Below are 12137 nucleotides of genomic sequence, written 5' to 3'. Positions count from 1 at the left end.
TGTGGTAATTTACAAGTATACGGGCAAGACTGGAATATAAATGCATGTCACCACCATAGTGGGGGGAATGGCAGCCAGGTTACCTGTCGGCCTGCTTCATCTGCTGCCCAAGTGCCATTCTTATCATTTATCATTATTATTACTTCTTCTTTTCTTCTTCTTTTGATATTAATAATCTATTGAAAAGTTTACAATTATAAAGAAATAAAGTAATGCAAAGAAAAACACAAAAACGTGTAGAGAAATATATATATGAATATATACTGTAAAGGTAAAGGGTAAAGGACCCCTGGACAGTTAAGTCCAGTCAAAGGCGACTATGGGGTTGCGGCGCTAAACTCCCTTTCAGGCTGAGGGAGCCAGCATTTGTCCACAGACAGCTTTCAGGGTCATGTGGCCAGCATGACTAAACCACTTCTGGCACAATGGAACACCGTAACGGAAACCAGAGTGCACGGAAACACCATTTACCTTCCTGCCACAGCGATACCTATTTATCTACTTGCACTGGCGTGCTTGCAGACTGCTAGGTTGGCAGGAGCTAGGACAAAGCAACGGGAGCTCACTCTGTCGAGGAGATTCGAGCTGCCAACCTTCTGATCGGCAAGCCCAAGAGGCTCAGTGGTTTAGACCACAGCGCCACCCATGCCCCTTGAATATATACGAAAACACCCTAACCCATACATTCTTTTTAAAAGTTTGATATAGTGGACACTCTGGTTGCGAACCTGCAGCGTTCGCAACCTGCAGCGCCACGTCTGCGCACACATGGGTTGCGATTCAGTGTTTCTGTGCATGCGCAAAGCGTGATTTAGTGCTTCCGTACATGCGCAAGTGCCGAAACCCAGAAGTAACCTGTTCTGGTACTTCCAGGTTCGCACGGTGCGTAACCTGAAAACACACAACATGAAGCGTCTGTAACCCGAGGTATGACTATATTATTATCCTAGTACATATGTGAACATTAATAGGCAGGAAGGTAAACGGCGTTTCCATGCGCTGCTCTGGTTTGCCACATGACCCGAGATGAGCGCCGCAACCCCAGAGTCGTCAGCAACTGGTCAGGGATCCCTTTACCTTTACATTTTGTATAACGTGCCAATTGTTGGTGGGCAGCTTCAATGCTCCTCCTGCTCTCCCTTCTTGTGTTTCTTTTAAAAAGTATTTAAACCAGACAAATAGAGGACAATGGGGGCCAGGGCCGGAAGGGACTGCCACCGTCAGCCCATACTTAACCAGAGGATTGTCTGACCCAGGGGTGCCACCTTGAATAAAATATTGGGGGGATCCAGGCAAGCCCCACCCCCGATCACATAGCACTATGCAGGCACAGCATTTGAATAGCAATGCTCATCTACTTTGGGGGGCCCTGATCCCCTCATATATTTTAGGGGGCCCTGAAGCTCCCTCGGCCCCTTGAAGTCAGTTATCGAGATGGGTAAATTTTGCAATAATCACCTACTTTACAGGTGGAGTTTAGTCTGATGTATATATTCAGAGCAAAAGCTGAAAGAAACAGATATCACATACATTTCTTACTGGGCTAATCTGACCATGGCAAGGGAGTGGATTGCCCTTCCTGTATCTTCAGTCCACTCATTTCACTGGGGACAAATATCACGTCAAGAGTGTGACCTGCCAAGGGAGCTGGACCGCTGACCATCTGAGAGAGACCCATGGTTGCCCTCGAGATTATGAAGTTGATCTTGCTCTTTTTACTTCTCCTACTCCCCCCCCCAAAAAAACCCACACCCTGTACTGGTTAGCAAACTAAGCTGAACTACCGGACATCCCATCACCCCTTCCATCTTGTTGACCATGATGCTGTCAACAGCTGGCTTTTCAAGATAAGACAAAAGAAGAAGTAGGTTGTTCTATGCTTACGGTAAAGCCAGTAGTAACTGGAATCATAGGAAGCATTAATGTATGAAGTTAAATTGCGTAAGATGTTTGAGCACACCATAAAAAGCATGCGAGATTTGAGGTTTGATTCCTCTTCGTCTCCTCCCTGCAATCTGAACAAATCTTTTCCTTATCTATCTACCCTGGTGTAATTATTGGCTCAGGTCACCCCAGCATTGGACCTTTGATTTTGAAAAACTGGCTTGTGTAAGATGACTTCTGGGCTGTTGGATCAGCACAGACATTTAAAAGGAATACCGTATCAGGTCACAATGATGCTTGCAGGACAATGCTCAGAGCAGAAGCTGATGTCTCCAAGCAGTTGCTGCTTGGATGTGTTTGTTTGCTCCTAGCTAAAATGTTGGTGATGTGGGAGAAGTCAGTTGTTATTATTATTATGTATTTTGAATTGGCCCAGTTTATATTTTGCTTGTGACTAATAATACTTACCGGTGGAGTTTAGTTTGATGCATATATTCAGAGCAAAAGCTGAAAGGAACAGATATCACATACATTTCTTACTGGGCTAATGGTACATATCTGTTATATAGTCGAGTTTGCTAAGCAGTCAGCTTTATTGCTAGTTTATCCAGCAATTAGATTTACGCACTGGATTTATTTTCCATTCATATATTCACAATGATACTTAGTTGTCTGGCATTTAAAGCATTAGTACTTCAAACTGATGGGAAATGATGTTTTCTCACTTTCATGGAAGTCATGCACAACAAGCACGCATCATTTCTTTTTCCTTTTCTTTTCAGTTCCTTTTTCTTTCCTGGTGTTGCTTGTATGTGCATGTTCCTGAGGAAGCATTTAATCAACAAAAACAGATTTAAAAACAAATACAATGATTTTTAAAAAAGCATTTTGTAGCTGTTTTGTCATTGTTCTTTCCAGGGGGTACTCAAGGGCACCTTTGTTGTTGTTAAAAAGTTACTGTAAATTTACTGTAACAACTTCATGGTAATTGTACCGGTGCGGTAATAAAGAACTTCTAGGAAAAAAGCACTGGCCTGTCTTAGCACTTCAGAACCTGTGGGTTGTATGTTGCTGAACATGGAAACGGTGCGGTAATAAATAACCTCATATGTGCAAGAGAAGGGGAAATGAAGTTCTTCTCTTCCCAGCCCAGGGGGATCTGTTGCCCCACCAAGATACAAGAGAGCCATTGCATCACAGAAGGGAAACCATGATTAATGAATCCTGTGGTCACTCTGGAACATGACCTGAAGCACATAGACTCAAGAGGAGTCCAATTGAATATTGTGGAACTTACTTCCAAAGAACTTACTTCCAAAGAAGCACACTCAGGACTGAGGTCTCTCTGAACATGCGTCACACAGGTTGATCTAAGGCAGTTGTGAACTTGGAAATTTCTCTGTACTCATTTGGCCATCATACAGCAGCTTCTGGTGGAAAACATGCCAAGGCATTGCATTAAAAGGCATGTTGCATTAGCTGCAATCTTCCAACCCTACAATTCTACTATTGTTTGATTAATTAACTAATATTGTTATCTGAACTTATTGGTCACCCTTTTTATTATTAAATAAAATGTAACTTATAATACAAATCTAAAACCAATGCAAAGTTAAAACAAAGTAAGAGCTGAAAGCATTAAAGGTAAAGGTAAAGGGACCCCTGACCATTAGGTCCAGTCGTGGCCGACTCTGGGGTTGCGGTGCTCATCTCACTTTACTGGGCGAGGGAGCCGGTGTGCAGCTCCGGGTCATGTGGCCAGCATGACTAAGCCACTTCTGGCAAACCAGAGCAGCGCACGGAAACACCATTTACCTTCCCACCAGAGCAGTACCTATTTATCTACTTGCACTTTGATGTGCTTTCGAACTGCTAGGTTGGCAGGAGCAGGGACCGAGCAACGGGAGCTCACCCCGTCGCGGGGATTCGAACCGCCGACCTTCTGAGCAGCAAGTCCTAGGCTCTGTGGTTTAACCCACAGCGCCACCCACGTCCCATCCAAGAGCCGCGTCCCTTCCAAGAGCATGCCTCCCTGGAGAGCATTCTGTAAGCGGGGAGCCACCATCGAAAAGGTCCTGTCTTGTGTTGCCACCTTCTGGGTTGCCCTCAGAGAGGACCTCAGAGAGAACCTCTCTGAGGTTCTCCTCTCTGAGGAGGAGAGGAGAGGAGGACCTCAGATGATGAATGAGGGTCTGGATTAGCTCATGTGGCGATAGGGATAGTCCTTGAGGTATTAGGGTCCTGAGGAACATAAGGCTTTATAGATCAAAACCGGCACTGAATTAGGCCCAGAAATTAACTGGTAACCAGTGCAGTTGGACCAGGATTGGTGTAAAATGCTCTTACACCAGTCAGCAATCTGTCTGATCATATGTCCAAATGAGCTGGTTTGAGAGAAAATGCGTGTAAGAGTCATATTTCCCAAGGAACGACAGGATGGATGCGAGTTGTGTCTTCTCAGTAGTGGCACCTGCCCTGTGGAACAGTCTCCCATCAGATGTCAAGGAAATAAACAGCTACCTGACTTTTAGAAGATATCTGAAGGCTGCCCTGTTTAGGGAAGTTTTTAATGTTTTATCGCTTTATTATTATTATTCTGTTGGGAGCAGCCCAGAGTGGCTGGGGAAACCCAGCCAGATGGGCGGGGTATAAATAATAATAAATAATAATAATAATAATAATAATTACTAATGTCACATGTCCATGGCTTCAAACACCAGCAATGGAAGCACACTGGAGTGAGAGGAAATGGTAATCTGTACACAGGTTAAGCCTCTCAACACCAGCTGGACTTAAAAACTGAGTGTAACCCAGCCTTGGAGAAGTAAAAGCTTCTCCACCCCGCATAGAACTTTTTGGTTGAAAAACCCATCCAGGAAGGTGTACCAAGCTTCGCCAAAGATTTGGCTTTGCTTGATGGGAAATCCAAAATATTTTTAGCACATCTCTTCTCTTTTCTTATTATTTCTCAGCCTGTGCACGAGAAATGAAAGCAGCTGGTTCTCATTCAGGAAGCACACGTTTGCCGGATATTCTGCAAGGGGAAACAATGCAAGCTTTTTGTGTTTTGATACACCTGCCGGGAACTTCCGAGTTTATCTAGACTGGGAAGTCTGTAGATAGGGGAGCGAGAGAAAGCAGGTGTGGGAATGATTTAAGTTTCGGAGTGGGAAGATGGGAGGGGGAGAATTAAGTAGGCAGGAGCTGGCAAATGAGCCTCAGGAAGACCCGTGAAGCAGTTCTGCTCAGCCTGCAGGATCAGGCCCAGGTCCCATCTAGTCCAGCATTCTGCTCTCATAGTGGTCCTTCAGATAGATGTCTCTGGGAAGCCTGCAACCAGGATCTGAGCATGACAGCCCTCACCCCTCCTGCAGTTTCCAGGAAGTGGCTTTCAGAGGAAAACTCCCTCTGAAAGAAGAGTTTGGATTTGATATCCCGCTTTATCACTACCCGAAGGAGTCTCAAAGTGGCTAACATTCTTCTTTCCCTTCCTCCCACACAACAAACACTCTGAGGTGAGTGGGGCTGAGAGACTTCAGAGAAGTGTAACTGGCCCAAGGTCACCCAGCAGCTGCATGTGGAGACGCGAACCCGGTTCCCCAGATTACGAGACTACCACTCTTAACCACTACACCACACTGGAGGTGTGGAGGTGGAGCCTAGCCACCAGGGTTATTAGCTACTGCTGCATTTATACCCTCCATGATAGGATCTCCTCTTTTAAAGCAACCCAGGGGGGTGTCTCTCTCAGCTGATTATGTGAGCTGCACAGGGCAGGTACTGAAAGGAGGCAAGTAAAGATTGGAAAATCAAATAACTAGGATGGGGTCTGGGGCCTGAGTATCCAATACAGTGGTACCTCGGGTTACAGGCACTTCAGGTTACAGACACTTCAGGTTGCAGACTCTGCTAACCCAGAAATAGTACCGCGGGTTAAGAACTTTGCTTCAGGATGAGAACAGAAATCGTGCTTTGGTGGCGCGGCGGCAGCAGGAGGTCCCATTAGCTAAAGTGGTGCTTCAGGTTAAGAACAGCTTCAGGTTAAGAACGGACCTCCAGAATGAATTACGGTAAGTTCTTAACCCGAGGCACCAACGTATCCTCACCGCTGGGAATTTCTAACACCTTCTCTCTTCCAAGTGCAAATGTCTAGAAGTATTTTAGGGACTTTTGTCTTTGTCAGGAATGTGGAAGTTGGGTAAGAATGGGTCTTTTTAGATTCAGAAGCTTTTGCGAAGAACAGCTTCTGAAGGGGAAACAATTCTTTAATAGAGTTTTAAGCATAATCTTAAATATAAATGTTGGTTTCCAGTGAAGGAAATGTTGAGCTATTAAGAAATATAAGCTATTAATGACACAGCATTTCTGATAAACTTGAGTGTGCTCAGACTGTTATTAGGTATATTGTTAAAAAAAAAAGAAATATATAGCTTTGCATGAAGTCTATACTACCAGATAATCAAATAATTATATCTGAGTTACCAAATATTCCCAGGTAATAAGTATGGGTCTATGAGAGCCAGTGTGGTGTAGTGGTTAAGAGCGGTAGTCTTGTAATCTGGTGAACTGGGTTTGAGTCTCCGCTCCTCCACATGCAGCTGCTGGGTGACCTTGGGCTAGTCACACTTCTCTGAAGTCTCTCAGCCCCACTCACCTCACAGAGTGTTTGTTGTGGGGGAGGAAGGGAAAGGAGAATGTTATCCCACTTTATCACTACCCGAAGGAGTCTCAAAGCAGCTATCAAATCCAAACAACAACTCCTCCTCCTCGTCGTCTTGTGTTGTGCTATTCCAGTACAAAACCAGCAGATCCCATTTTTCAATCAACTTGAGGCTGCATACACACAACACATTTCAAGCACATGAACTCCTGGGAGTTCTGTGAGGGATGAACTACAGTTCCCAGGACCTTAGTGGAGGCAGGGGAAGGCCTCCTGTTTTGAGTGTGCTTCAAATAAATGGATATTTACTTGCCTTTGTCTTCCTTCTCTCACCCTGATCTAACGGGTCGATTTTACCATATAAGCCTTGGCTGTCCACCTTCTGAGACCCATAAGCATATTTGCAAACCACACACACACCATACACTGCACACCCTCACACAAGCAAACACACACTGCAACCTTTTCTTCTTCTTTCTAGTCCCTTATCAGGGGGTGGAACCAATGATTTAGGAACTTTCACCACTGTAACTAAGCCAAGTTTTACTATCAGTGCAACTTGTTCTGAATGCTATGTGGGAAAGCACATAGAATTGGTAGCTGGAAGCTATCCACAAGGATCATCTAGTCCAACCCCCTGCAATGCAATAATCACAACTAAAGAATCCCTTACAGATGACCATTCAAATCTGCTTAAAAACCTCCAATAAAGGGGAGTCCACCACCTTCCGAGGGAGTCTGTTCCACTGTAAAACAGTTCTTACCGTCAGAAAGTTCAGGTGCCTGAGCAAACAAGAATGTTGTATAATTTTTCCAGAATGTTAACAATGAGAGGGGCACTCTACAAATGTTCTCCGAAGTCTCAGTCCTCTTAAATTCCATTTTCCTTTTCATCCTTCTTTGGTCCGTATTTATTCACCACTGCATCCATCTCAGCTCTAATCACTTTCAATTGCTCATCCAATAATTGCTGTAAGATGTCAACAGTCAATGGAATGCCCAGCAACATATGCAACACTGAATGTTCTTTGTCTTATTAACGGTTCAGTCTCCACCATAAGATCTTCACAGTCTCCACCTTAAGAACTTTAACCTCCCATCGTCACCTTAAAATCTTCACAGCATTCTTCTTTATCTAACCACTTTCATTTCCCATGGAAGGAAATGTGACATAGAAATACTACTTTCAGTTTGAAGTCAACAATTCCGTGAAGAAAGCTGAGAATGAATGAACGAATTAATTAATTAATTAATTAATTAATGATAAACTAACAATCAGCCTTGGTAGTTTAAAGCTTTCTTGGTTGCAACCATTAGAACATGTTTTCTGTTCTGCCTTCAGTCTTTTAATTATTGACTCTTTTTAAAGCCAGTTCATGTTGACAATACTGAGTTAGATGGGCCAGTGGTCTGACTTGGTATAAAGTAGCTTCCTATGTCTTCTAGGGGACTGTGCCATTTTTGAACATGTTGCAGAAAGACAAGAGGATTTAACTCGTGGCGTATCAGTAGCCTACAGCAGTTTAAGAAGCAGGAGCAGACTGCATTAAGGTATAACTCCCCAGAGTCCAACAGTGGAGGTGTAACTAAGTGTTAAGCAATCAACAAGTGTGCACTTTTGCTTAAATGCCGAAGTTCTGCCTAGGCAAGGATCATTAGAAAGGAAACAGTTTGCCGCTGCTATGTGGTTAACTCAGTGGTCCACCCTGCTTCATTTTCCATCCATCCCTGCCTTAAGGCCTCAACAGCTTCACAGCTGAACTTTTGTATGCAGAAATAATCTAAACACAAGCAATCGTTGCTTCGAAATTAATGCTATCCTTCCCACTACCCTCTCTAAAGACTACAGGCTACCACGTTATTAAATAAATAACACTGCAGATGCCAGGAAAACCAGTTTTTTTTATTTATTAAAAACATATGAGTTGAGAGATATATCATTGGAAAAAAATTATTTCAAATATACAGATACTATTATCCAATTAACCATTAAGGAGAAAGAGAAAGAAGAATTCAGCGGACAATTTCAACTCCCACACCCACCCACTCCCACTGGGAGAAAAAATAAAACCTGAACTACGATAGGCATATTTCTTTCTTCTTCAATATCTAATGGACTGTCTTAATTGGAAAGGCAGATATTTTTTGAAAGTCCCTGTTGATATTAATGAAAAGCTAACAATCATTAAGCCATGTATCCAGCATTTCTTCCTCCAATTAATTCTTTTAAAATAAAATAAGCCATTGTGAATATTATTTCATTGCTTCATGTCAATTATCAGGACTTTTGAACAGAGTAGACATTTCTATCTAAAAATACAAAAAAAAGGAGGTTGGGGGAGGGTGGATAGAAGGTACTTCTCTTATACAGCTATATTACACAGCTCAGGGCCGTCCCAGCAAACTCTTCGCAATCCTGGAAGCTTCTGACTAAACAGTGAGGAGGGAATAAAAAAGGCAGGGATTGAAGTTAAATCAAGTGCAGCTAGAAGTCCAATGAAAATATTGACTACTCGACATGCTAAACCTGTTTCACTCATTTAGCTTGCTCTTTTAAAGGTTCAGCTGGGCTAAAATTAAATGAAGTGTGCCCAGGGACAATAGGAGCACAAATTGAAGATTGCAACAGGGTATTGCCGAGTTAAGCAATCTACAAAGGCCAATATGAACGCAAAGTGGGTTGTAAATTGTACATTAAGAATACAATCCACCTTCTATCTACAGTGGTGCCCCGCAAGACGAACGCCTCGCAAGACGGAAAACCCGCTAGACGAAAGGGTTTTCCGTTTTGGAGGCGCTTCGCAAAACGAATTTCCCTATGGGCTTGCTTTGCAAGACGAAAATGTCTTGCGAGTTCCTGCGGGGTTCCCCCCCCTTTTCCTAAGCCCTAAGCCGCTTATCAGCTGATCCGCTAAAAGCCGCTAAACCGCTAATAGCGCTAATCCGCTAAGCTGTCAATGGGCTTGCTTCGCAAGACGAAAAAACCGCTATACGAAGAGCCTCACGGAACGGATTGATTTCGTCTTGCGAGGCACCACTGTATAAAATCATCTGCATGCCACCCGCCGCTCCATTTTCTTCATGACTTTTTTACCCTAAATATTGGCGAGGTCTACCACGTTGGGTCTGGCTCTTGTTTTATTTGAGTGTCTTCTTCAGTCTGTGCCGAATCTGTGGAGAAAAAAAGGATTGTTAGATGCCTTTCAACGAGATTGCTGAAGAAAGAGGGAAGGGGATTTGAGAATGTAAATGAAAATTGCAATTTCCGGAAATGAGCAAGGAGGAACAAAGCTCCGGCATAAACTTAATTAAGAAGATTGTTCGTTTCTCAGGTGATAGTAATTTTGTCTCAGTGAACTATAGAGAGCAGCTGCCTGAAAGAGAGAAAAGCCACAGCTGGAAAATGATTCACCATTCAGACACAAACCACCAATGAAAATCATACCACGTCATTTTAAGAATGGGCCGTCAGAATCTTTAACCACAAAGAAGAGTGGCGGAGCTACAAATTGTTTCACTGAAATTACTTCATGGCTATTTCAGCAGCCACTTTACAAGTAGCTTTTATGTTATGTTATGGTTTTATGTTTACTTTTAATTGTTCTTATACTCTCACGTGGTTTGTGTTTGCCTTTTAAAAAATAACATTTTATGTGCATCGCTTAGAAATTCTGAATATAAAACAGTAAGGAATACATTAAATAGAATTGTAGAATTGGAAGGGACCACGAGGGTCATCTAGTCCAACCCCCTGCAATGAAGGAATCTTTTGTGTCCAACATGGGTCTTGAACCCATGTCCCTGAGGTTAAGAATCTCATGTTGCTCTAGCAACTAAGCCATAGACAATAAAAATAAATTAAAAAATGAAAAGCTAGCAGGCAACTTTACAGGGCCAGAGGGAAGAGAGCAGTGTTGGGCTTCACCTTGCTCTTTTCCTTTTGATTTTGTGGGCATGAAGATACATTTTCAAATAACTGTTGCTTTCCACTCATCAGACAACAAACACTTACCGTCCTCCACGGATACTTGTACTATTTGGTCTGGTTCAACTGGATCTTAAAAAAAAGGAAACTCACAAAATTAGTTGCATTATTTCATATAATATACTGTTAACTACAACAGCAAACGTGATCGACATGATGTATATTCTCTGAAAAGCACCTGTAAGAATTAGCAAAACCCATTTTAGGTGTTTTTGGTTTTGTTTTTACAATCAAGTGGTCTATAAATTTTATAAAGTAAATCAATAAAAATGAATGTCCATATTCCCACACAAACCAAACTAAACTAGTGTATTAATTCCACCCTGGTATTATTGCACAGATTTGGTCTTCACGCCCATCCGCACCCCTGCTCCACCTCGAAAAAGGGGCTTTATTACCAATCATGTTATCAACTTCTAAGGGCAGTCTAATAAAAATTAACACCTACCTTGTTCCACTGGCTCCGGGACTGGCACAGCTGCTGGTGCTGGTGTTTCTGATTCTGCTTTCTCAGCAATTTCTAGAAGTAGTAAGGTCAGCATTAAGTTATTACAAGGATATGTCCCTCCACTAGTAAATGTATTCATGTTAAAACCACAATGTTACTCCATGACAGTATGCACCAAGCAAAGCATTACCAATCCCTTGAAAGATGTGATAGACAAATAGTATTCCAAAGAGTTGTTTTTTTTCATTGTTTTTTTTTAAAATCTACTCCCTTGTAATCCTTACCCCTTTAGCATTTATACGCTGTCATTTTCTCTCTGGTCACAGGTATAAAATGCTAAGAAAGAGCTGGACTGTGTCATTGGCAGCATCATAATGACAACACAGTTATAGAAGGGCGGACATATTAAGCACTGCTAATGAAATACTTACGGTTGTTCATTACAAGTCCAGGGAATGGTCTGTTGGAAAACACAGAATGCAATACTTCAATAAGGGATTGTTTACATATAATCCTAACGTTCTACAGATTTGACATAACAATCTAAGGTGCCAAATTGTATAACCACATATGCACTCTGATCTTCTCATTGTGTTTAATTTTCTTCCGCTTTCATGTATGCATAAAGCCACATATCTTGTACTGCAAATCTTAAGCCTCCCAGCAAGGTCCAAGGAAAATATATACATATATATATATATTCAACATGAGTAAGTTACTTACGCGACCCTGAGCTTTGCATTTATATACCAAGTTGAAAAATTTCAACTGACTCCATTTTTATTACTTACTCTCCAGTTGTCTTTGTATACTTTCCAGTTTCCATTTTTATTATATTTTCTCTACCCTCATATCTTTGCTAGGTCAGTGGTGGACTCTCTCTTCAAAATTCTGCTCCTAGCGCTGTATCTAGTAAATACAGGTCTACTTTCACGAGACCCACTGAAAATAATGGAACTTTGTTAAACATTCTATTCATTTCAATGGGCCCACTTCATATATGGCTAACGTCCCTAGCAGCAACCAGTAGATTTCCAATAAATTCTTGTTGCCTGCTCCTAACACAAAACACAACCGCTGGTGAAACTTTTAAGAAAATATCTGCTCATCCTTGCTGCTTTAGTAACAGCGCTCCAAATCTGTTTCACCTCCTGCAAGGG

General features: G+C 42.3%; 1 protein-coding gene across 10 annotated transcripts in view; it reads right to left on the bottom strand.

The window, feature by feature from the left end:
• Nucleotides 1-8426: 8426 nt before the first annotated feature.
• Nucleotides 8427-12137, bottom strand: part of GTF2I (general transcription factor IIi) — a 56731-nt gene continuing 53020 nt past the window's right edge. For 8 of the 10 annotated variants that reach the window (XM_081843470.1, XM_081843474.1, XM_081843473.1 and 5 more), the window contains 5 exons: nt 11409-11437; nt 10978-11049; nt 10557-10601; nt 9580-9715; nt 8427-9258 (listed from right to left, as the gene is read on the bottom strand). In XM_081843470.1, coding sequence (XP_081699596.1) covers nt 9657-9715; nt 10557-10601; nt 10978-11049; nt 11409-11437 — 205 coding nt within the window. In that variant the 3' untranslated portion in view covers nt 8427-9258; nt 9580-9656. The other 2 variants (XM_081843472.1, XM_081843476.1) reach the window with 2 other exon arrangements.

The sequence above is a fragment of the Podarcis erhardii genome (genome assembly GCF_964252035.2).
Source record: "Podarcis erhardii genome assembly, chromosome: 16".
Classification (NCBI taxonomy): Eukaryota; Metazoa; Chordata; class Lepidosauria; order Squamata; family Lacertidae; genus Podarcis; species Podarcis erhardii.
The sequence above is the reverse complement of the archived record's forward strand: the minus strand, read 5'-3'. Positions and strand labels throughout refer to the sequence as shown.